This window comes from Fistularia commersonii, chromosome 3, assembly GCF_037954325.1.
Source record: "Fistularia commersonii isolate RoL2024-O1a breed Wild chromosome 3, RoL_Fcom_v1.0, whole genome shotgun sequence".
In the NCBI taxonomy this organism is placed as follows: domain Eukaryota; kingdom Metazoa; phylum Chordata; class Actinopteri; order Syngnathiformes; family Fistulariidae; genus Fistularia; species Fistularia commersonii.
Window position 1 is genome coordinate 10563685 of NC_141286.1, and position 24863 is coordinate 10588547.

Here is a 24863-nt window from a genome sequence, read left to right on the forward strand (position 1 = left end):
CTGGCGGAAGAGGAGTTTCAAACCCCCCAAGTGTGTGTGAGAGAGAGAGGAAAATGGGCCGTCACTCCTCCACACTTTCTTTGTGTCTCTTTGTGTCTTTCTTTAACCTGTCTCACTCTCTTACACACACGCACAGGCACACGCACGCACGCGGACAAACTCGGGGGTTTCAGTTAGCAGCTGACGCACAGTGAGCTCACCGAGTCATCGCTTTCCCTCACGCACACACACACACACACACACACACACACACACACACACACACACACACACACACACGCGATCCCAGGCGCGCCGCGGAGGGGAACACCGGCAGCGGGCTTTATCTGCCTCCTCAGTTCGTCCTCCGTCATCTTCACCTCCTCTCTCCACCTCCCCTCCATGACGCGCCGTCCCGCTACCCGCCGCCTGACGTTGCGCACGCCGGATCACTGAGTTCACCGGAACCGGTAAGTTCGACCGAACCCGTACCGGACGTTCTCTCTCTCTCTCTCTCTCTCTCTCTCTCTCTCTCCGTCGGATCCGGAAGGAGGAGACGGAAATGTCCGGCCTTCTGCTTACGCGCACTGAACCGTAGATATGAAGATGCCGGTAACATCCCGCGTCCAGGCGTCCCTCTCTCTTCCGGTAACGGGGCGACTCCGGGGACTTCGGAGTGTAACCGTGTGTGTGTGTGTGTGTGTGTGTGTGTGAGAGAGAGAGAGAGAGAGAGAGGCGCGTATCAGTCTCACACACACACGGAGTTTTTTAAGCGGTAATAATTGTTTGAGGAGTTTATTCGACTTCATTTAAAGTTTAAATTGTTATCGATCGGTTGATTGTCGGATAGATTGACTAATTGATACCGCTGTGTGTGCGTGCGTGCGTGTGCTTGCCGTGACACGTCCCCTGCGTGGTGACGTTAGCCTTTACCGACACACATAAGTCCCGTAGCCCGCAAACGGAAGCGGTCGAAATCGTGCGCGATTTTTAACTGACGAGGTGTGTGCGTTTAAAGTACTCTGTAGATCCGAGTAGTATTTCCAAGAGCCGAGTAGTTCTACGGTTATTACTCTTAATTAATGATGTCGTTAATTGGGGGCTCGTACCTGTATGAGGTGTGCGGTTACGCGCACGCACGGGCAGAGAAACCCTTCTCCAAATAGGTCTGTCATTCCTGGCGGTGCGTGACCTTTGTCCATGGTGACATTCCCGCACTTGAATCAGTTAGAGGCACACACACACACACACACACACACACACACACACACACACACACACCGAACCGGGGCTCGAGCTTATTATGATTAATACTCAGTTGAAAAGATCATGGAATTCCTCAGAGAACTTGTTGACACGGCCAGAGTCCAGTATGTGTGTGTGTGTATGTGTGTGTGTATGTGTGTGTGAGCAAGTGCTAGTGTGTGTTTGTGTGCATGTTGTTTCCCCTGTGCACATTCAGAAACAACATTGATGCCAGCAGTGAGGAGAATTGGCGGGACTTCTTGGCAGCGGAGGTGACGCACGCTACATCATGGTCACCTCATGGTTCCTCACCTTTGGACATCCAGGAACATCCCTGTGTTTCTTGGAGAACCCCCCCCCCCCACCTGTGTGTGCGTGTCTCTCCACAGCCTTGTGTAACATCCCTTTTTTATTCTTGTTGAATTATTGAGCAGTCCTTCAGCTCTCTGCAGCTCTGAGAAGGTTGAGATTCTGGGCCACCTCCAGGTGGACCTCCATGGACCTCCTTAACCTCAGCTGTTTGAATGCATAAGTCAAGAAAGAACCCGATTCTGCATCGCTGCAGGGGCAATGCACCCCTTTGCAGTACCCATGACGCCCAATAGGTGTCCCGCCCTCGGAAACCCCAGATGGTTGTGGTAAACGGGATGGGCGAGGAAGAGCCCGAATGTGGCGAGATGGGTGGCGAGGCAAAGACCACGCAACCGTCATATTTTAACATCGGTTCATCCCGGCAGTGCTGGGTTATGGAGATGCAGTTGCTCACTAATTAGCCAGGCCCCGCGGCTAACGGAGCGGCTGGGGAGGCGTCCAGGCGGTACTCCACCCCCGTGCCGCTGCGGCCCCACCTCGTGCAATGTCACCCCATGCCGAAAAGATTGTGACCTCCATGGCAGCAGGTCCGGGTCGGCGCAAGCTCAGACGGCCAAAGGAACCGGATAAGTAATGGGTTGGCGGCAGGTTTATATTTAAACCTGAGGCAGATCGCTGCACATAAACACAAACACACACACACACACGTGTAATTACAGGTTACCCGGAATGCGGCGCACCAGGCCTCGCTCAGTGCCGCCTTGTGTTTTTGTTGTAACTCTCCGCCGTGGCCTGACGGTGGTTTGGCAACACGGGGTGCACCCTTTGCTCCGCCCCTCTGCCCCGCCGCTCCCGGATGCCAGGATGTGGCGATGCAGCGTTTCCTGGACACCGTCGGTTTCTGGAGGCTGAAGGTCAACGTGGCGTTTTCATTCCTGATACTGAACTATAATATCTGCATTGTGTGTGTGTGTGTGTGTGTCAAGGGTCTTGGTTCAGTTCTATCTGATGGGACCTCCATGTTCTTCTTTAAGGGTTCTATCTGAGTAGCTTCCCTCCATGTTCCGCTGCCTGGATTCCCTCTGAGTGGATTCCCCCTGTTCCAGCCTGGGATCTCTCCACATTCTCCTGCTTAGGAGAACCAGGTTCTCTTTCTCCCTGCCACACACATAATAATCTGAAAGTGTGAGTGAGAGGGTGAATGCTCCTCGGCCAAGCACAGCATGGCTGCACATCCGGGTTGCCCTCTTTGTGATGAGTGTGTGTGGGGTCCACACAATCCATCAGGTGGGGAGGGGTGCGACATGCACACACACACGCACCCCAGTTTGAAAACAACCGCTGAGTAATGACAATGTGGCCAACAAAGCAGGAAATGGAAGCTCTGCTCTGGAGCAGCACTTTTATACTCACATATTGAATACCAGTCCCTGCCACGTGTGTATATGTGTGTGTGTGTGTGTGTGTGTGCCCCCGCGCGCATGTGCTCATGCATGTGTGCATGCATGCGGCCATGCACGTGTGTGTGTGCCAGATCAGGGGCCAATGTCAAATGATGTTCCTCCCGACGCTTGTTCACCCTTGTGCTTTTAAGATAACCTAAAAAAAAAATTATCAAATATAGATGTGTATCTGTCGCCTTGGTTATGGGGGGGTTGTCTGGGATGTTTCCGGAAAAACAGCAGGGCCGTTTTCTCCCTCAACCAAAACAGTAATTATCTCTATCCCAGGTGCGTGACGGCAGTTGTTGTCGTCCTTGTTTTCATGCGCTCTTCGGATATTCACCCAGTTTCCCCGAGAGGTCAGACCATCCCGCACACTCTGCTGTCAGCGACCTGTGGCATGCTCCACTTTCCCCCCGGAGGAGCGTTGGCCTTAGACGAAAGGTCAAAGGTCAGATAACCCCCATACTGTTTACACTGGGAATGACAGCCTTCTTTGCTTTGTGTTTGGGGGGGGGGGAAGTCCAGCAGGAAGGGTCGTTGTCAGGGCGACTGGAACAGCGTCTCCGATGGTGTTTTTTTTCCCACTGGTGTTCGGTTTCACCATGTCGGTGAAATGGGGTTACACGGATGTTTGAGGCGTGAGGAGGCCTGCCGAGGCCTTGGGAAACCTTCAGAGGCCTGAGGGGGCCTGAATAGGCCTGAGGAGACCTCAGAAACCCCCCGTCCAGCTTGGGTTCTTCTATTGAGGAAAGCAGGAACTCCTTGGTTGGATTCCACCTTTCTGTTAGGAGTTTCCATGTTCTCCCCCCAGTGGGGTTCCTCCAGGTTCTGCATGTTCCTCCCACAGACCAAACATATGATAGAGGTTCATCGGAGACCACATGTGTGAATGAGGAGGCGAATGGCTGCTGGGGTCTAGCATTGTTGCACTAAAGAGTTCCTCCTCAGGGTTCCTCCTCAAGGGTCCTCTTCAGTGGAAGCGTTGGGGAACGTTACATCAGACTCTTTCCCTGAGGAAAAGGCAGTCTGAATCTGGATGATATCGAGGCCTTCTGAATGCATAAAGCATCATCTTCAGCCGCAGAGATCACATGCTACTGACTGAGATCTTCTGATCCAGACAGGAGGATGTTTTGTTCCACGGGGAAGGACTCAAGACGTGCAAAAACACTCGACGCTCCACCTGTGACCTTCCACCTCACCTCCACCACCTCGCCTAGCACAGTTAGCGACGCTAATGCTATGCTCACGTATGCCTTCCTCCCCCACAACAGGAGGCTACCATGTTTTTGTCGCAGTTGCTATTTTTAGCTGTTGGGACCAGCGCAGAGGTGCTGGGTCATGTGTGGTGTGGCTTTTGATAATGACCAACGCCGCCGTCTCATCAGATGTTTTTCAATCTTCTCTCTGTGTTGTTGTTTCTTGTCCTAGGGAAAAGCGCGTGTCACGGTGGACATGCACGCTCCTTTGCACGGAGGGGTCTCGGGTTCTGCCGTTATTGAGCTCATCTGTCCTCCTGCAGAACTTGGCTGGAAGGAGGGGGTGGAGCTTTGTCTGCTCTGAGGTGCAGAGTCAGGAACTCATGAGAGCAGGAGCCAATCACCGCCTCCCCCAGGGCCAGGAGGCGGGGTTTAACCTGGACCACTTGCCTGTCAATCATTCACCCTCTCAGACAATTTGGAGTTTTCAGTGAACCAATGGCTGACTGTGGACTGAGGACAGAGAACCTGGAGAGAATCCAGGCAGGGGAACATGCTTTTGTCTCCTTATTTTCACGATGAGTTTGTTTCCAACTTAAATCAGAGTGACCGACATGTTTTCCCAGAAGATTTCTTTTTCTAGTGGGTTCTTAAGGTTCTCCTGCCTGCGTTCTCCAGGTTCTCTGCCTTCCTCCCACAATCCCAAACCAGAGCTTAGGGTCATGGAAGGCCCTAAAATGTGACCAGAGTAGAACGACTTGCTGGAGTTCTGTGATTGACAACTGACCCATCCCGGTTAAACGCCGCCTCCCGCCGCAGAAGCTACCCTGCGATTGGCCATCCTTCCCTCCATTTTCTGCCAGCTCTCCAGAAGTTTCTGAGGGTCGAGCGAGGTTGAGTTAGCTTTGGATGAACTGATGTTGCTCCGGAACCCAGTCCACTTTGGGTCCTCCATCAGCAGGAGATAATTGTAGCTCTCATTCCTGTGCCGCTCGCCCTGCCGTCGCCCTCGTATTGATCACTTCTATTTTTTTCCTTTGATCGTGTGTGTGTGTGTGTGTCTGTAATTAGCCCGCTGCTCTGGCCCTGAATGACATTTTAACAGCCGCCTCTATATTTGTCCCTCGCTATCATTCTATCAGAGGTTCTTGCCGTGGTTCCCTTCAGTTCTCCATCCGCCACTTCACTTTATTTTCCTCTTCATCCTCAGCCGGTCTTCCTCTTCCTCCCTGAAATTAGGCTTCTGGCAGCACGCTGCTGGACGGCCGCCGCTCCCGTGCCACAACCATAATCCTATTTTGGCTGGATGTTGGCAAACTGCTACTCTGTGTGTGTGTGTGTGTGTGTGTGGTTCAGCTGTCTATAAGGATCTCATTGAGGACAGCTCGGTCGTTGCCCACTTTCTGAGCCTCTTTTCAGAGTTCAGCGGCCGGAGAGTGTGTCATGTCAAAGAATGTCCTCATTATGGCTGTGTGTGTGTTTGTGTCTGGTCTGTGTGTGTGTGTGTGTTTGTGTGTGTGTGTGTGTGTGTGTGTGTGTGTGTGTGTGTGTGTGTGTGTGTGTGTGTGTGTTCACTGAACAAACTCATTCTCCCATAAGTCAAGTTCAGACCATGTTCAGGAGGGTAAGCAAACCCACATGTACTGTACATTGTGTGTGTGTGCGTGTGTGTACCCAGCCATGTGTCAACACGGGTCAAGAGAATAAATAACTAGTGTTTAAAATGCTTAAAAACACTAAAGTTGGCGAAGTCCGAATTCAAACACACACACACATGTGTGCACATACACTAACACACACACACCCACACACACACACATGCGCGTGCACACACACACACTCACACTCTTGCTGAGCGGCATTTTAAGGGGTGTGTCGGGGGCGTGTCTGTGGTCACGCAGACATTATAAGACTCGCGCAGGTACAGTGAGACTCCCACTTGGCCACAGAGACTCTTCATCTCCTCCACCTCCTCTTTTCCACTCATTACTGTCCTCATCCTTACTGGGTTACCGTGGCAACTGCGTTCATCGGCTGTAGCTCTGGGGTAAGTGTGCCAACCCCAGTCTCCTTCTTTTCCTCGTCTTGGTCTTCTTGGCCCTGGTTTACTAGCCTTCAGAGGTGGAGGCTCCATCCCTCTGTCTCCTCCAGGTTCTGGGTCAGAGAACCTCCTTCTTCACCCAGATTCTTTCAACCCACTAATTACATTGTCACCCGGAGGCTTCATCGGGAAGAAGCATCATGTACTTCAGGACAGGCCCATCTTAATCAGACAGTGTTCTTTCCATCTTTTACATCCTGGGTTCTCTTCAGGCCCTTTTTTCAGGGTTCTCTCCAGGTTCTCCTGGCTGGGTTCCCTCTGTAAGTCATTTCCATGTTCTCCTGCCTGTGTTCCCTCCATGTTCTCCTGCCTGGATTCTCTCTCTTCGGGTTCTCTCCATGTTCTTCTGTCTTGGTTCTCTCCATGTTTCCCTGCGTAGATTCTCTCTACCATGTTCTCCTGCCTTGGCTTTCTATGTGTGGAGTCTTCATGTTCTCTTGCCTGGGTTCTCGCAATGTTCTCTCTTCTGGGTTCTCTCCAGGTTCTCCTACCTGGATCTCCTCTGTGGGCTATCTCCATGTTTCCTTGCATGGGTTCTCTCCATGATCTCCATCTTTCAGAATCCAAAAGCCGTCATAGAAGCCTCCATGGGTGTGAATAGAGAGTGAATGGTTAGATGATTGACAGCTGACCTGTCCAGGTTAAGCCCTGTCTCTCTCTCCAGTGTCAGCTGCCATTGGCTCTATGTTCCTCACCTTGTGTCCAGGAGTGGTAGATGAATGCATGAACGGTCCTGGTGTGTTTCTGGGGATGCGTGGTCTCCTCTCCTGGCCAGCTGTTTGGTTGTGAGATGTTTCCTCAGGTCACAGCAGGAGGCCCATCCTGGGTTCCTTCAACAGAAGCTGAAACTGATATGTCAGATGTTTCTTTTCCTTCTTAGCTATGTAATTGAACTCTGTCTCCATGGCAATAGTTAAAAGTCCGTCAATGCCAGAGCGGCTCCATGCTAAACCCACCTGAGCAGGTGACCCTCAACATGCACAGGGAACATGCACGCCCGCTGAAGTCAATCCACTCGCTGTTTGACGCAACAGCTAACGCCACCCATCTCCTCCAGGTCATATGTGCAGAGAAGAAACCACTGAGGAAGATGAGGAACCGCCTCTGCTGCTCGGCTCTCGTCCTTCTCACGGTAAGGGAGGGCGAAACATGGCAGGCAGTGTGGAGGTCACCGCAAGGGGAGGGTTAGCACTGACGGTGTGTATGTGTGTGTCGCAGGTGCTGGGCTGTGGCAGAGCTGCAGCGGTGCAGTGTGGGCGGGGAGGCATCTGTGAGTGTCTGCGTTGCCCTGCTGGACAGGAGCCCGCTCAGGTGAGGCAGATGTGCTGCGTCCACCCAGCCATTTGAAACAAACAACCCCCTCCACACGCCTTCATGTGACAGCTTTAGAGGAGGAATTTAGTACTTTGCGTCCGCAAGCCTTTAATTTTGCAGGTTATTTTTAGTGGTCTTTAAACTCAGTGCTCCTGCAGTAACTCTTCTGGCTGTGGTCATCTGAGGAGCTTCTGATGGACTACGGTCCTGTGGAACATCTGGGGGAGGTGGGGAGGGGGGTCTCAACAGGTCAACAGGTACAGATAAATAAAAAAAAAACAACTAAAAAATAAATCATAAATAAATCATAGATATCTCTGCTCCTTAAATTGTTTTGAATTGAGTTCTTTTGAAAAGAAAAGTCACACAGCTTGCTAGTGTGCTAGTGTGCTACAGCTGAGTGGCCTGCTAGCCAACTCGATAGCTAGATAGCATGCTAGCTTAATAGCTAGGTGGCTAGCCATTGGTCTGTTAATAAATAGATATAGATAGCTACTTATACAGCCTTATATGTACAGAGATGGATAGATGGAGCTTAGCTACATAGCAGGCAAGCAGCCTGGATGAGCAGACAGAATTACATTCATATATATATATATATACATGCATAGACAGCTGGATGGATGAAAGATGGATAGATAAAAATAGACAGACAGACAGACAGGTAGATAGAGTCAGCTATCCAGTCACTTATGGGCGACTTAGCTATGTAGCAGGGTAGCACCTACCTAAATGGGCAGACATACATAGGTGGATGGGCGGTTTGATGATATATAGATAGTTACATATACGAATGGATAGATACATTTAGCCATCAAGGCAGCTAGCAGGCGGCTTAGCTATATTGCAAGCTAGCAAGCTACATGGATCAATAGATAGATGGACTGATAGACTGCTAGATAGACTTAGTTGTCGAGCTGGCTTGCAGGCTGATTTTCATAGATGGTTAGATAGATAGATAGATAGATAGATAGATAGATAGATAGATAGATAGATAGATAGATAGATAGATAGATAGATAGATAGATAGATAGATAGATAGATAGATAGATAGATAGATAGATAGATAGATAGATAGCAGACAGAAAGAGGGACAGAAAGACTCAGCTATCAAGCCAGCTCAAAGGCTGCTCAACTATGTAGCAAGGTGGCAAGCTACATGGATGGATGGGTGGAAGGATGGATGGATGGATAGATAGACGGATAGAAAGGTAGATATACCAAGCTTGCGAGCTTATGTAGCTATGTAAGCTATCTAGATGAGCACACATACATACGCAGATGGAGGGATGGTTGGAGGGATAGGTAGACAGAGAAATAGACATAGCTATTGAGCTGGCTAGAAGACTGGTCAGCTATGTAGCACACTAGCAGATGACAGAGATGGACCAATAGATAGACAGACCTTGCTATCAAGCTGGCTAGAAGGCTAATCAGCTGTGGAGCAGGCTAGTAGCCCAGATGAGCAGACATGGATGGATAGATGGATAGATGTTGAGCTTGATGATCATGAGGTTGAAGGGTTAAACAAAGACCAGGACGCCTGACTTTCTTCTTCCTCTCCTCTTCCTATCTGTTCTTCATCCCTTCTTCCTCTCGTCTTTCCCTTGTTCTGCAGCAGTGTGGTGGAGCTCCGGCGGTGGGTCAGGCGGAGAAGGTGGGCTGTCGGCCATGCCCGAGAGGGACCTTCTCTGACTCCGTGGACTCGGAACCCTGCCGTGCACATACGTCCTGTGGCATGCACAGCCGGGGCGTGCACGCCGCCGGCACCATGCACGCCGACGCCATCTGCGGAGACTGTCTGCCCGGGTAACCATCGGCGACATCCAATCAGAACCCACGCATTCAGAGTGGACACACACACGCACGCACACATCCGAGCTAAGTTCCTCCTGAGGTCTTCTCTTCCTCCATCTCTCTGATTCTCTCCTCCTCCTTCTTCTCCTCTGCAGATTTCACGTTGCAACCCCAGGAGACACCTCCGCCAGAGGGCCCTGTGAAAGAGGTAGGGAAGGAGGGAATGAGAGAGGAAAGAAGGAAGAAGGGATGATGGAAAGGAAGGAAAGAGAGAGGGGAAAGAAGGAAGGAAAGAGAGAAAGGAAGCCAGAAAGAAAGGGGGGAAGAAGGAAGGAAAGAGTGAGACAAAGGAAAGAAGGACCGAAAAAAGGAAGGACAAAGGATGGAAAGAAAGAGAGAGGGGGGAAGGAAAGAGGATGAGAGAAAGAAAGGAAGGAAGGAAGGAAGGAAGGAAGGAAGGAAGGAAGGAGAGAGAGAGAGAGAGAGATGGAGAAATCAAAGCAAGCAGAGATAGAAAGGGGGAAAGAAGGAAGGCAAGACAGAAAGTGAGATGAAGGAAGGAAAGAAAGAGAAAAATTGACAAAAACAAAGTATAGAAGGAAAGATAAAGGGGGGAGGAAAGAAAGATAAATGGACAGAGACAAAGGATAGAAGGAAGCAGAGAAAGGGGGAAGGAATGAGAGAAAAGAAGGAAGGAAGGAAGAGGGAAACGAAGAAAGGAAGGAAAAAAAGAGAGAAAGGAAGGAGGGAAGGAAAGAGAGAGGAGGGAAAAAATTGAGAAAGGAAGGAAAGAAAAAGAGAGAGGAAGGAAGGAAGGATTTAAGGAAGAAAAGAGAAAGTTTATTTTGTTCCCTGATTTATTTCCTGTGAGATCTTCTGACTGTGGAGAACCTCCATGGAGGAGAACCTACTTTTTAAAAACACTTTCAAACCATGTATATCTGCATGATGTCGTCACAAGGGGGCAGTGACATCATAAGGGGCAGTGACAGTAGCTCCGCCCCCCCGATTCTAGCCACTCAGAGGCCTTCTGTAGGGTCACATGGGCCGTAGTCCTCCTCTCCAGGTGCTAAGCAGATCTTCCAGAAGACTCTAATCTGACTCTTGCCACCTCACTGTTCCTCCAGCGCCGCCGCCGCTCGCTAGGATGGTGCGCACGGTGGGCAAAGGCCCATCGGGGCCATCAGGGTCCGCCAACGGCACCGTGGTCCGCAGCGCTGAGGAGAAGACTGCCGAGTACGCCGTGTTCGCGCTGGTGCCGATCTTCTGCGTGATGGGCCTGCTGGGCATCCTCATCTGCAACATCCTGAAGAAGAAGGGCTACCGCTGCAGCGGCGAGAAGGAGGGCGGCGACGAGGAGGCATCAACGCCGCAGAAGGAAGGTGAGGCGCAATGGGCTGTTATTGGCCGGGGGGGGACTTTGGGGGGTGGGGGAAATGGGTGGGTGGGGGGGTCTTGTCTGGATTTTACCTAGCATGAAATGTTAAATTAGCACATGATTGTGATGAGGTTCGCTGTCTTCTGCAGCTGCTGAACTTCAAGCTCCGCCCCCTGGCCACACTGCAGGGGTTTATTTAACTTTTTCAAATCCCGGCTGATTTAACCTTTGACCCCTCCACCGTGGGGGTGAACTGTGATTGTTGGAATTTTCCGGATGGATAAAACGGGGAGGGGCCTCTTGCGCAGACATTTCCAGGAAAGCAAAGGCGGCAGGGGTGAATCCAGAGGTTTCCACCATTACTGTGCTCTTTGTGGTGGCGTGGAGCCGAACCCCATGGGTGAGCACTCGGGGGAGTGGTGGGCAGGGGGGTTCAGCTAGTGACCCCAACAGGAAACATAAAGGGGATGTGTGCCCACACACACACACACACACACACACACACACACACACACACACTGCCCTCCCCAGCCCTTTCACCTTTACCTGATGATCTGACTTAAGTCCCGCCTCCAGCTGCTCCATAATCCTCTTTGCTCACCTGCCTCCTGTTCCTCAGGCTGTCTTCTGGGTTTTTATTTTCAAAGGACATGGAAAGTGTCTCTAAATCTCCACGTGCACGCCGGCCAGCTGCCAAGCTACACCTACATTAGCTAGCACACGCTAACAGGATCAGACACCTGCAGAGCACTTCTGTTTTTATTTTATTACTGCCCACACTTAAGTGTGTGTGTGTGTTTGTTGGGCTGACATGCATGGGCAACACAGATGATATGCACACAGGTAAACAGATTTAGCTGGGCTGGGTTTCCCTGCCGTCACCTGCTGGCTCTTTGGGGGCGGGGGGGTGAAGCCGGCCATTGCATAGGGTGAGTCCAGGGGGCAGGGCCAGACATGGGGGCGGGGCCAGACCAGCGTGGCATGGCGAACCCTCTCAGGCTCTCTGAATGTGATCTCTGCCTTTTGTCTCTCACACACTCACACACACGTCCGCCCGACATCTCATCCACCCCCATTCCGTCTGTGAACCTGACACTGCTCCAGCTCAGCGGTTCAATTATTCAATCAACTCCTCGCCTTTCGTCCTCATCTGGGCAAAAACTAGCAAAATACTATAAGCATGTGCTTTTAGAAATAATGAGAAGTTGACAAGAAGCATTAAATACAGCCTTCCGTGCATTAGCAGTTAGCGTAGCACTTTCAGGCCCCGACCTGCATGCCATAGCCTAGCTTACGGCAGTTCCCTCAGCAGCACCTCGGAACAGCTGATGCAAAAAAAGAAAGAAAACACACAAAAAGCAGACAAAGGCCTCCAGTGTGTGAGGTTGGGAAGATGATCGGAAAAAATAGGATCCTGTTCCCGCCACCGCCGTTATGTAAGCGGCCATGTTTGTGGCTTTGGGGGGAATACCTAGAGGGGTGAGGGGATGGGGGTTGGACGGGGTGGGGGGTCGAACCCTCGGCTGTGTGTGTCATATGATGCTCAGGCTGCTCGCCCCCCAGGTAACACAAGTTTATACACTGTTGGCGCCACCGCCTCTTGAGTGTCGGCCATGTTTTGAGCGCCGGTTTTACACCCTTGACCGGAAACATGGCCGCAGGCCGGTGAGCTCACACGACGCGAGCTCAGCCAATGGCATGATCTGGGTGGATGGGGATGGGCTCTGTTAGCCCGCCTCTGCTCCCCTCCCATAACAACAGCCGCCTTGGAGACGGAGCTATTGTTACCGCCTCACGGCAGTTATGCACGAAGGGTTGAATCACACACACATACACACATACAGGCATATCTCTGGAGTCAAATTTTCACCTCAGATACACACACACACACACACACATGCACACACACACACACACACCGCAACCTGACCACACACACAGACACTGCCATATCCGTGTTTCTAAATACACTGACTTTTTGACTTTGACTTTTTGACTTTTTTTGGGTTACGCTCAAAACAAAGCTTGACATTGGAACCCAGTAAGAGAAGCTGGAGAACCTGGGCCTTCGTTCCACCCGGAGATCCGGGTTCTCTGCCCGGCCTGGCTCTAACCGGCCCTCACAGAGATAGAGAAAACGAATTGCTGAGCGAGCTATTCCCGACCCCAGCACCCTCGTTGCTCTCCTCTCAGATGCCTTACTCCGCTATTATGGGATGCCCCGGGCGTTGCCATGGTGGTGTATCTATTCTCTGCTGTTCAGCCATCCACATGAATCCTTATCAGTCCGCCCGGCGTGCACGGCACTAACGTGCACTGTGTGAACTCTGCAGCGTTCACACAGCGGATCTGCTTATTCAGGGCCAGAGTTTAGTTGTTGTAGTGGAGATGTAAAGCACACACACACACACACACACACACACACACACACACAAACATACTTACATATGTGCACTGGAACTACAAACGTACTCTGTGAAAATATTGCAGTGCAACACAAATACCTTGCAGCAGATCTTCCTGTCATTGAGGTCATGTTATTCTCACCGTGACCGGAGTTTGCTCTTCATTGTCAGCTTGTCTGTCCCAACTCCAAACGCAGCCCAAGACGTCCGAGTACAAATACTCAGACATTTACTTTGGAGTATTTTACGGTGTCTTTTGCCTTCAGCGCATATGCAACTCGTCAAGACTTATTGAGCAGATTTGGGATCTACAAGATAAAAGTACTTCTTGTGTCCTACATACTCTCTCTCTCTCTCTCTCTCGCTATACAAACACATTAAATTACAGTCATTTGGCGGACGCTTTTATCAAAAGCAACCAACAAAAAGTACACACACACATACATATATATAAATATATATGTAGTATATTCAGCCTCCATTTCTTGCTCCAGGTAACAGCTGTCCATACATTTCTGACGACATGAACGAGGACACCATCAGCATCCTGGTGCGTCTCATCACTGAGAAGAAAGGTGGGTCTGGCGGCGGTTGCCCATGTAGAACCTGTGGCGGAGAGGTTGAATGTGTGTGTGTGTGTGTGTGTGTGTGTGTGACTCGACACTGCTAGTATTTTGAAGAGTACTCTGCCTGAGTATTGCAGTAGTACACAGTACGAAGTACTTCACCTTCTTATTATTTACCCTCCAATTATGGTTTCCAGAAAACGCCGCTGCTCTGGAGGAGCTGTTGCTGGAGTACGAGAGCAAGCAGATGGCTGTGAACAAAGGCTCCTCCATCAAGTATGACAAACACACACAGACCCACATCTGCACAGCTTCCTGTTGGATGGAGCATAAAAGATGGCGGCCAGCGTTAGCGTATCCAGAATCCTCGTCCTCGCGGGCTCAGTTCTCCGCTGTTCCTTGCTGACGTTCCCTCTGTGACCCTTTGCAGGTTCCCGATGCTCTCACCCCTCTCCACGTTCTGCTCCCTGCCCCGGCTCTGCCCTCACCAGTCCCACCTCCACACCATCTCCGGCCTGTCGGGCCTGGCGCCACGGCACGGATACCGCTGCTCGCGTTGCGCCCAGAGGAAATGGCCACCCATCCTCATCCCCCCACTGGAGTCCCTGAAGGATCCGCTCAGGCCGCCGCCGCAGAGCCTCATCCTGCCGTCTGTGGACGGCCACCAGCAGAGGAACCCCCCGCCGGCCGGTCCGTGCGTAGACATGCGCCACACGCAGGCCGCCACCACCACGGCACCAGGGAGGCCCTACAGCGGCGAGGCCAAGGAGAAGGAGAGGAAGGACGGGGAGCTGAAAGTCCTCTCAGTGGGCAGGTAAGTACTACCACCAGCACACACACCTTGTAGTACAGCAATACCTTGAGTTAGGAGTCTGTTGTGTTCCCTTGAACACTCACTCATATGTCAAATTCTATTTCCTCTTTAAATTGAATTGAAATGCTATTATCTGTTCCAGTACCCCGCTTTGGGCACCTGCTTTTAAATCATGTACCGTAATTTACGACCTATTGAGAGCACCTGAATATAAGCTGCACTGGCTGAAAATAAATAAATATATATATGTGTACATATAGGCCGCATTTGTCTATACGCCGCAGGTGTCCACGTTGTAACATGAGATATTTACACAGAAAGATGTAGCACAAAAACATTTTTTTTAAACTTTTAGTTAAATACATACCAGTAACATCTACAAAGACGCACTTGAAATGCTTTTTGCCCGAACAGTGCCTGTAACATGGCAAGATTAATAATAAATGACACAAGGAAAAGTCCATCCATTTTCTATCCCTGCTTTATCGTACTCCAGTTGATCACTATCTTCGTCTTCCTCCTGCGCCCTAAAACCATTAAAATCACCTTATTCAGTTCCGGAACGGAACAGCCTGAAAATTTCACTGTAATTTCATTGGTCCAATGTGACGAGGCTAAATGTTTTGGTGACATGAAGCTTGTTAGCCCAAAAAAATCTATAAATTAACCACAGTGTGAAAAAAGTAGCAGATTATAGTCCAGAAATTACGGTAAAAATAATATTACATAAAAGAGAAATATAGTGATTTAATTAAGTGTGTTTAGCTTGAAGATGGGACAAAGATGTCCCAGTCCTTCATTTGATGCTTAACTTAGCTCACTGGCTTCACACGTAATGCTATAATGTATGTCTAAATGTAGCATGCACCCTTTGCTACACTTTGTCTAAACTCCATTTGGATGGAGTGAAACCGCTCCTCTTTCTAAAACCATCAAACTGTCCCCGACAGGCTTTGAAATAATCTTCCGACGCCTCATCGGTCCACATTACCGCCTTTTGCTGCACAAAATCCCTGTAACGTCTCCTGCCTTCTCACAGATGACGCTCTCAATCACTCGTCTTCACGGACGAGTCCGCAACACACACACACACCGGGGCCGTATTTCTCCATGATTCTATCTGAGCTAACTAGTGGTGGGCGACCCCTCCCACAATCTTTAAACGCCCCTTCACGGGCAGACATGTTGGTGTCAAAGGCTCATCCGGCTCACTGCTAACTCAGATTATGGCTCCGATCACAAAGCAGAACACCCACTGAGCAACGGCTTGGATCTGAAACCTCCTAAGTGGATGCGCTCGGGAGTTGAGGTTCTGCTGTAATTGACAGTTAAAATGAAGCTGACCTGCTAGAAGTACTTAGTGAGACACAGTACTGCGGTAAGTACTCAGGTCTCTTGTCTGGACCTTTAGGTTCCAGGTGGCCCAGATCCCCGAGCAGAAGCCCCCGCCGCCGGCGGAACCCAGGGCATCCACGCAGGAAAAGCACAGCTCACTTTTCGGCGGGAGGCCCTTCTCCTCCTCCTCGGGCACCAGGAGGTACGACCTCTCTTTCGTCACGTCAGGTCAGGATCAGTGATCTCCTGTCGCCATAACGACCCCTGCCTCCCCATCCCTCCAGGTGAAGGCGGGGAGCGGCGTCGGACCAAAACCCTACCTCACGGGAGAAAACCTCAACATCTGAGGATGACTCCACACCCGGCGTGACAACAGCCAACCCCCCCACAAAAAAAGACTTTGTTTGGCAATAATACTATTTATTATTAGAAGTATGAATAGTAGTATTTCAAGGGGGGGAGGGCAGAAACACAAGAAATAGACCCAAACACAGTGCTCCTTTTTCCCGTGTGCAGTGAAGGGGTCGCAGGTATGGAATACCATTACAGAGGAGTGGATCAGATGCCAAACCTTGGCGGTGGCGGGTGGGCAGGGAGCCCCACAACTCCAACACCCCCCGACCCATGGCCGAATCTCATATTTTGTAGAAAATCTTGTAAATCTTTGTACATTTGTAAATAGCATGGAGAGAGAGTGAGAACGTGGCTCCTTGAGATGGATGGATTAGAGTCCGCCCCCTTGGGGATGCCGTGACCTCCATGACCTTTTAATCAACCGTGGGGCAGAGGGGTCACTTTCCCATGTTTCCCTTTTGATGTGTTTTTAATGGATGCCCTTCAATGTGCTGCTGATGGACGGAGGCTTCGTAGGCTGGATTTATTTCTGTATAATTCCCACTCTTGAAATAAAGAGATGTATTTTAAACACTTGATGCAAAGTGTGCGTGCTTGTGAGTGTGTGCGTGTGTCCTTGAAGGCTGAGGCTCCATTAGCTGCGCAGCTTCTCCCTCTAGTGGTGAGTCAAAGCACTAATATGTACCCATTGGATGTTCCCATATTTATATTTTTTACCTATCCTTAACACTTGTTTATTTTCCCTTCTTTACTTCCCTCTATCCGCTTTATAACACACACTCACACACGCACACGAGATCTCGTACTCCAATGGAGAACTGTTCTCCAGTCCAAACCCCAACCAACCGAGAGTTCCAAGGGGAACCAAAAGGATGAGGGTGTCAACATTGCTGCTCCCACCCGCCACCCCTAGAGCCTGCTGGTCAGGTTCTGGGCGACGTCGGTGGGCATCACGCTCTGCGCCTTGCTTCTGAGGGTGAGGGTGGAGCGGGTGTCCTGCCCCACCAGGAAGTACAGGATGGGGTCGATGCAGCTGTTGGCGCTGGCCAGGGGGCGTGTCACCTTGTAGGCCACGCTGGACGCTTCCAGGAGGTTGCAGCTGATCTGCAAGAAGGAGGAGGACAACATCCAAATCCATGACTCTGTTTGACGGATTCTACCGGGTGGGGTTCGTGGTCTTCACCTGGGCCGGGTTGGCCTGGCTGAGGTATCTGAAGGAATAGTAGAGGCTCCTGGTGACGTGGAATGGCAGGAAGCACAGTATAAATGTCGCCAGCACGATGATGATCATCTTCACCGACTTCTGCTTGATGCGCCGCGCTGCGAGGCCGCCATCTTCTCCGCCACGCCCCCCCCCTGAGCTCCAGCTTGGCTGCAGAAGCTTCCTCGCCATCAGCACGTAGCATACCATCACCACCATGAAGGGCAGGGCGAACATTAGCACCAACATGGCCGAGCTGTAGACCAGGAAGTTGTCAAAGTGCTCCGGGCTGGTGGTGTCGTAGCAGACCCTCCCGGCGCCCACATCCCTGGAGGAGGAGGACCACCAGGTGGGTGAAGAGGGCTAATCTTGAGAAGACTAGCAGGTGGAGGAGGTCGGGTTGTACCTGGTCCTGGAGAAGTAGAGGATGGGCGCCTGGCAGAAGAGCACGCAGACCCAGACCGCCACCGATACCAGCCAGGCCCTACGGGTGCTCAGCCAGTGGAGAGAGCGCACCGGGTAGCAGATCCCCAGGAAGCGGTGGAGACTGATGCAGCACAGGAACAGGATGGAGCCTGCAAGGGAGGAGGGATGGAGAGGAAACACCTGAAGGTGCACCAGTCTGTACCATGCTGCCTATGGGCTTCTACTGGAGCTCCTACAACCCACACCCTTCAGCTAATTGAAGAAGAATGGATGGATGGATGGATGGATGGATGGATGGATGGATGGATGGATGGATGGATGGATGGATGGATGGATGGATGGATGGATGGATGGATGGATGGATGGATGGATGGATGCACCTCCAGATCTTTACCGTACAGGTTGGTGTAGAAGAGGAAGCGTATGAGCTTGCAGAGTGGCTCACTGAAGGGCCAGTCGTTCTCATCCGCGTAGTAGTAGACCAGGAAGGGCAGTGTGAAGATGTAGAGCGTGTCACACATTGTCAGGTTGAACATGTAGATGGTGGACGGCCTCCAGCGCTTGATGCGGAACACGATGATGTAGAATGCAGTGGAATTGAGAGCCAGGCCCAGCACGAACACTAGGGCGTAGCTGACAGGCAGCAGGATGTACTTGAAGTCCTCGTTGAACTTGCAGTGGTAGGCCGAGCCTTTGGTCACCAAAGACGCGTTTCCCTCCCACGGTGCCATCGTGGGAGACAGGAACTGCTGAGGAACGACAGGAGGAGAAGGTCATACACACACATCCTGTAAAGTGACTCATAACGTCTGCATTCCTGAAATGTGATTCATTTAGCCATTCACTGCCTAAGGATCTCGAAGGGCTGCGGCCAATCAGGCTGCCCCAGGGGCAGGGCTTAACCCGGAGGGATCAGACATAAAAAAAACATTCACTCTGGACCTATCACTGTTTAGGGACGGTGGAGGAAAAAAACCTGGAGAACTCGGGCAGGAGAACATGGAGAGAAAAATCAGGGATTCCCCAGGAGGGAGAACCTGGAGAGCCCAGTTGTAACCAAAGACAGAACCTCCTGCTGTGAGATGTGGGGGTTCTATATTCTCCTCCCCTGAAGAACAGAGGTCACCTTAGTGTCCTCTGGCTGGACCTCCAGGGCCGTGCAGAGCAGCAGGGCCCCTCAGGTCAATCATTAGTGGGGGTGGTGAGGTCACAGGTCAGAGGTCACAGAGAGGCTGAGGAACCTTCAGGACTTCCAGTAGAGCATGTTCATGTTCTCACCACTTTACATGTTTGAGTTCTCCAACACCCTCGGGGGGGAGGGGGGCGGGGCCTAGTTATGGCTTCATACACACACACACACACAAACAAAACATGCACACACATGCACACACACGTACACAAACCCTGAGTGTGCCTGTATACTCCATTATCCACTGTTATATATTCATCTCTTCTCTTCTTCTGTACTTTCAGTCTCACCTGCATTTCCTGCTTCTTCTTCTTCCCCTTCTTCTCTAATGCTACTGTTGGTCCTGGTGCTCCGCTCCAGCAGGTAGACCTGGGGGGCAGAAGGCTTCGGAACCGGCGCCGAGTCACCTGCGGCCCACGCTGCCCCTCCAATAATCCGGCGTCTGGTCGTGGTGAGCCGCTCCCCTGCTACTCGCCTGAATGTGTACGTCGGCTGTCTGTGGTGTCCTTAAAGGCAAGCCGTGGCCCGTCAACAGCCAATCAGAGGCTGGGGCCCGAGGCGGACAGGGAGGGGGCGATAGATATTTACCTTCGGAGACGTGGGAAACCGAGGTTAGCAGAACGTAAATATTCCTCAAACACACTGAGATGACTACAATCATGGGTGTGAGTGAGGGGTGTAAGGACTGCCAGGGAGGAGGAATCATGGACCACCTCTGATGTCCCATCACCTACAGCAGGAACATCTCAGATGTTGGTTTTGGAACTGCTTCTCTGGTCAAAAGATCTGGAAAAACACACACACACTGACACACACAGGCTCTTGTTGAGTTTGCTGCACACACACCCAGTGGCGTCTGCGCTGTCAATCAAGGCATGCGTGTGTGTGTGTGCGTGCGTGCGTGGGTGGGTGTGTGTGTACTTTGAAATACAATGGCGGACCCTGTCATACCTTCATGAAGTTTCACAGATACTGACAAATACCCCCTGGGAGTGAGGCCATTTCCTCCTCCAAACCAGGTACCTGGGTTCTTCTGGGTTCCTCAGGGTTCCTCTGGGTTCCATTGGGCGTTAGGAGGATCTAAGCTAAAAGGCAAAGAGAACTTAATGGCTCACATGCTCCACAGACTGTGTATATTAATGATTACATGGAGTCAACCTCCTACTCCTCCTCAGTAGGAGCCATGAATTAAAGAACCCGCCTCTGAGGAGATGTCTCCTCACTCCTTCTGGTCTGAGCTGAAGAAGACTCCAGGTCAGGAGAAAGTGCTGAAGCAGGAGGTGCTATCCCAAGGGGACATGCAGAGGTTCTGAAGTCTCGTCTGCTCCGGTATTGGGTTCTGCCACAGGTTCCTTTAACGAAGACAGTGAAGAACACTGTTATAACACAATGCATTGATTATTTATCGACAGATAGTTTGGACGTCAGCACCTCAAATTTAGGGTCCTCTCCATGTTCTCTGTCGTCTCCCCACAGTCCCAGAGCAGTAGGTCCATTGACACCTCCGAAGGTGTGAAGAACCGATGAACGTCTCTGTGATTGACAGCTGACTCTTCCGAATTAAGCTTCTCCCCCGTGATTGACTCTCCCAAAATCCGTCATACTAATCAGTTTTCATTCCCTTGTTTTTCTCCACAGAGACTCAAATTTTTTTTCTACTGATGTTTAAAGTACTAACAAAGTTACACACACATATTATAAATTAATAAATAAATGTATTTATTTAATAATAAATAAATTAATAAATAAAGCTTTACTGACTCGGCGAGTTACCCTTCATTACTAGGTTTTTCCTTTAATTGTTCCCTCAGGATCCCAGGTGACCCCTTCAGGTCTGCACGGATCTGGGTATACATACCGATGATCCCCAGGAGAGCACAGGGCGATATTTCAACCCAGAAAGCTCTGAATGTGGACTTTTCAGACTTTTACATTTATATTTACTTTTGCAGATAATCGTCTCTGCGGGTCTCTGCCCCCGTGTGTGTCCACACGGGGGCGCTACCGGACCAATCCCTGCACGGCGTCTCCCCCCTCCCCGTTAACATCCTCCATCCCCTTCCCCTGTGCAGTCTCCCCCCGCCCTGCTTCCCCCCTTCAGCATAGCGAACGCCACACTCCGGTCGTCGAGCAGCCGAACACGAGTACTCTTCCCCCGCGTCGCCCTCGGCTCCGGCTCGGCGCTCCGCAACCCCCGGCCATCCGCCATCAATCATGGCCGCCGGGGTTCGAATCTGACTCCCCTCTCGCCTCCCTTGTCGCTCGCAGGGGGGAGGACTTTTATCTTTTTTTGCTCCGAGGACGTGGGAATATTATTATTTTTTTATTTTTTCTCCCCCCTTCCCTTGCTTCTCCTGTCTCCCTCCTCTCTCACGGAATTTACGATACATCTCACAAGGGGGAAGTACCATCCATGTCAATAACTCCAAGATGCAGCCGCCGCCGAGGAAGGTGAGTGGGAGCCCGTTATGTTTTGTTAAGGGAGACGGCAGACGGGTGGGTGAGTGGGGGCTTTTGTAAATAAAAAATAAAATATAAACAAATAGGGGCAGTGCGGCTGAATGGGAGGGGGGGGGTCGAAGCCCCCTGCTAGCTAGCTGCTAGCTAGTTGTAACCCAGTGACATCGATATGCATCTGTCCGTTTAGCATGAACCAGCTAGCGGGAGGCGGGTTTGTGTTTACGTCGGGAAACGTCGTGGGAGTAGGGGGGGGGCGCTAATACGCGACACCGCGGCGGAGGGGCGGGATTCTCACGGTGGCATCCCGCTCAAGGGTTGCCGTTACACGGGGATGTGCGGATCATTATCGAGGAGAGCGCAAGCTAGCAGTTCCCCTAGCCGTCACTGTCAGCTTAGCCCGACCAGCTGTGTGGGACACGCGCGAGACGCTTGTTAAAAAGACGTACACACACACATTCCTATAAAACTTGCAAGTGCGTGTATTTATTTTGACACGTCCAAGGCAGAGATTAGCTCTGATAATGAGACGTTGCTCCCCGTACCCTCAGTATGACACACACACATACACACACACACACACAGATTATAAAATGACAACCGGTACCATTGCATCCCTATAAATCGTGCAAACTAGTGTGTGGCGTATGTCTGTATGTGCATTCATTTAAACACTCTCAAGGCTGAGATTAGCTCAGATAATTAGATGTTTCCCACCACCACACACAGCTGTCTGCGTCTCAGGACGTCTGCTGCACACAACCCCTCCACGGGGTTCCAGTGAAAGATGGCTGCAGGAGGTCCCTCACACCAGAGCTGATCACATCCTCTTTTTATATCCAAGTCGTCAAATGATCTTATTGCTCGATGTGGAATAACATTGAACTTTAAACCTTATTGATGTGACGACGGCCCGTTATCTTCTCCCTGTAATCGTGGGCACGATGTAAATAGGAGGCTGTAATTAAAGTGGATGAGGGCAGCAGATGCAGGCTAACGCGAGAAAGTACCAACGTTAAATGGCGGCAATAGGATGGGATTAGCGTTATTAATCCCCTGAGTTGGAATGAGTTTGGCCACCAAGACGGCACTCAACAGGACACACACACACACACACAACAGAAATCAATCTGAGTATCGACAGGCGGTGTCTCTGTGTAGGCAGGGGAATGACCCCCCTTCCCCACCCCTTTTGTCAGATGAATGCATGAATTGAGTCGGTACAGAGTCCACCCTGTGAGTTCAAACATCTTCTTCCCTCTATCGTCTCCTCCTTCTCCTTGCCAACCAACCATCTGTTGTTGGCCTTGAAATCCTCTTCCTCACCCCCTCCCCGGGCCGCCGCGTCTCCTACCTCGCCACCGTCGCCGCTGTCTGCCCTTCCTCTGCCTTGAGTGGTGGAAGGTGAAATCAGGCGAAGGCATTTTGCTCTGCTAATGTGATGAACCACTCCCTCCTTATCTTCAAAGACACAGCAGATGAAGGGGAGGGGGGGCTGTGCTACTGTGTGTGTGTTGTTGTTGTTGTTTTGTCTAGAAGAGTCATGAATTTGCCCACTGTTGTGCCGGTGAATGACCGATGGAATGCACCCGACAATACACAATGACCTTCACAGTGACTGTGCTGGCAGGAGAGTGTGTGTGCACGAGTGTGTGTGTGTGTGTGTGTGTGTGTGTGTGTGTGTGTGTGTGTGTGTTTGCGCGCACGCATGCACATAGAGGGCGAGGGCGAGGCCTCGGTTCCGTTTTGGCCGTTGGACTCAGAGCACAAAGGTTGCCCCTCCGCAGAGATTTTTTCTGAGACCCTGGTATTAGTGTGATGTCATGTCAGATGATGGAGGAGGAATAATTTGTGTGGACCATGGAAAATCTTCCGGCAGACCCTATTCTTGAGTCTCTTCCTGACGGGCATGGAATAGATGTTCACCCACTTCACATGGGGAGACTGTTCTACCGGTGGTCACCTGCCCAGTGTGTGTACTCTATGAAGCACTACACATACTGCAGTATTTCCCCACGCATCCACAGATACACAGGTATCAGGTTCACCTTCACAGCCTGCATGTTCTCCTGCTTAGGTTCTCTCAGGTTCTCCTTCCTGGGTTCTCTCTGTGTAGAGTTCTCCATGTTCTACTACCTGGTTTCTCTCCAGTTTCTCCTTCCGGGGTTCTTTGTTTTGCATTTCCATGCTGTCTGGCCTGGGTTCTCTAAATGGAGGTCATCCCTGCCTGGGTTCTCTCCAGGTTCTGCTGCATGTGTCTTCCAGTTTCCTTTGCTTGTGTTCGCACTGTTTTGTGTTCTCCATATTCTCCTGAGTGGATCGTCTTTGTGTGGTCTCCATGCTCTCTTAACAGAGTTTGCTCTCTGTGGAGTTCTCCACATTCTCCTGCCTGGGTTCTCTCAGGGTTCTCCATCTTTCTCTCACAGTCCAAAATACAGTCAACAGATTCCTTGAAGCCTGTAAATTGTCTGTAGGTGTTAATAAGAGGGTGAGTGGTCTTCTTATGCTGCCCTGTGATTGACAGCTAAACCTTGTGTTTGACAGGTGGCCCCTTCAGTTAATCATCGGCACTCCAAAAACAATGCAGTAAATGATTACCATGATGACGACTGTCAGTCATTCGTAGAATCTGGGCAGTGACTTTAGTCTCCAATGTGACGACCCCTGTGTCCGGACTCTCACCGAGAGACATGCCCACCTGCTAGCTGGCCTCACCTGGCCAATCATGCGGTCCTCTGGGAAGCATGTATTCTGTGTTCATTCATTCCACAAATGACTCTTCTTTGCCAGTGGTGGAGTTTGGATTCTCCCCGGATTCTCCTCCTGGCCCACAGTCTGCCACAGCTTTAATGGACGATGTAGCTGTCAAAATACCTCTGTTGTTCTATGAGAACATCTTTTGGGCTTTTCCTCCATCTGTATCCTATTTATTCAGATTTATAATCTGAGACGAGCAGATGAGGCGAGGAAGAAGTTCTCCTCCATGTCGCCGTTGCTAGGGTGACGAGCCCCGGCCGCCTCTCTAGCCGACCGTGTTATTGGCTGCCTGTGAAAGGAGCAGACGTGACACCACCAGCAGCTTCTTCCAGAGGTTCAGGGTTTTCTCGCTGGGAAGGACGCTCGCTGGATGGGAGAACAAGGTTCCAACTCAGATAGTAGAACACCATGTTTTTTATATTCCAATGCCCACCTCATCTCCTCTGGAATGTCCATATTCTCCTGCCTGGGATCCCTCCTTATTCTCTAACCTGGGTTCTTCCCATGTTCTCCCTCTGCCTGCTTGGGCTCTCGCCTTGGTCTCCTGCCTGGGTGATCTCCAGGTCCTCTGTCTTCCTCTCAGACTCCA

At 51.0% G+C, this 24863-nt stretch overlaps 3 protein-coding genes across 7 annotated transcripts in view; 2 read left to right on the forward strand and 1 right to left on the reverse strand.

Annotated features, from left to right (window-relative positions):
- The first annotated feature begins 289 nt into the window (after positions 1-289).
- relt (RELT TNF receptor) lies at positions 290-16819 on the forward strand. Of its 3 annotated transcripts, none has more exons than XM_086176958.1 (11): positions 290-449; positions 7339-7413; positions 7500-7592; positions 9214-9404; positions 9548-9600; positions 10520-10774; positions 13670-13750; positions 13939-14017; positions 14172-14555; positions 15967-16092; positions 16175-16819. In XM_086176958.1, the coding sequence occupies exons 2-11, from the start codon at positions 7372-7374 to the stop codon at positions 16176-16178; spliced, it is 1308 nt and encodes a 435-aa protein (XP_086033084.1). In that variant the 5' UTR covers positions 290-449; positions 7339-7371; the 3' UTR covers positions 16179-16819. The 3 variants fall into 3 exon arrangements, with proteins under 3 accessions (XP_086033084.1, XP_086033074.1, XP_086033092.1); XM_086176948.1 differs by lacking the exon at positions 290-449 and adding an exon at positions 6129-6227; XM_086176966.1 differs by lacking the exon at positions 290-449 and adding an exon at positions 6129-6227 and having other exon boundaries at positions 9217-9404.
- On the reverse strand, positions 16356-22985 carry p2ry2.1 (purinergic receptor P2Y2, tandem duplicate 1). 2 transcript variants are annotated; one of them, XM_086176978.1, is made up of 7 exons: positions 22872-22985; positions 19649-20412; positions 19351-19566; positions 18266-18620; positions 17852-18020; positions 17428-17773; positions 16356-17348 (listed from the first exon to the last, which is right to left on the reverse strand). In XM_086176978.1, the coding sequence occupies exons 3-7, from the start codon at positions 19354-19356 to the stop codon at positions 17154-17156; spliced, it is 1071 nt and encodes a 356-aa protein (XP_086033104.1). In that variant the 5' UTR covers positions 19357-19566; positions 19649-20412; positions 22872-22985; the 3' UTR covers positions 16356-17153. The 2 variants fall into 2 exon arrangements, with proteins under 2 accessions (XP_086033104.1, XP_086033113.1); XM_086176987.1 differs by lacking the exon at positions 22872-22985 and having other exon boundaries at positions 19649-21046.
- Positions 21141-24863, forward strand: part of fchsd2 (FCH and double SH3 domains 2) — a 29552-nt gene continuing 25829 nt past the window's right edge. The window contains exon 1 of one of the 2 annotated variants that reach the window (XM_086176936.1): positions 21141-21511. In XM_086176936.1, the coding sequence (XP_086033062.1) occupies positions 21491-21511 (21 nt within the window). In that variant the 5' untranslated portion in view covers positions 21141-21490. The remainder of the gene's footprint in view (positions 21512-24863) is intronic. The other variant, XM_086176928.1, reaches the window with a different exon arrangement.

Excerpts from the sequence above, each read along its gene's own strand:
- relt (XM_086176958.1), top strand. The coding sequence starts at position 7,372 with ATGAGGAACCGCCTCTGCTGCTCGGCTCTCGTCCTTCTCACG. Across the intron at positions 9,405-9,547 it reads TGCGGAGACTGTCTGCCCGG|ATTTCACGTTGCAACCCCAG; the intron begins GTAACCATCGGC and ends TCTCCTCTGCAG. Across the intron at positions 9,601-10,519 it reads CAGAGGGCCCTGTGAAAGAG|CGCCGCCGCCGCTCGCTAGG; the intron begins GTAGGGAAGGAG and ends CTGTTCCTCCAG.
- p2ry2.1 (XM_086176978.1), bottom strand. Across the intron at positions 18,021-18,265 it reads CTTCTACACCAACCTGTACG|GCTCCATCCTGTTCCTGTGC; the intron begins GTAAAGATCTGG and ends CCTCCCTTGCAG. Across the intron at positions 17,349-17,427 it reads GCCAGGCCAACCCGGCCCAG|ATCAGCTGCAACCTCCTGGA; the intron begins GTGAAGACCACG and ends TCCTTCTTGCAG.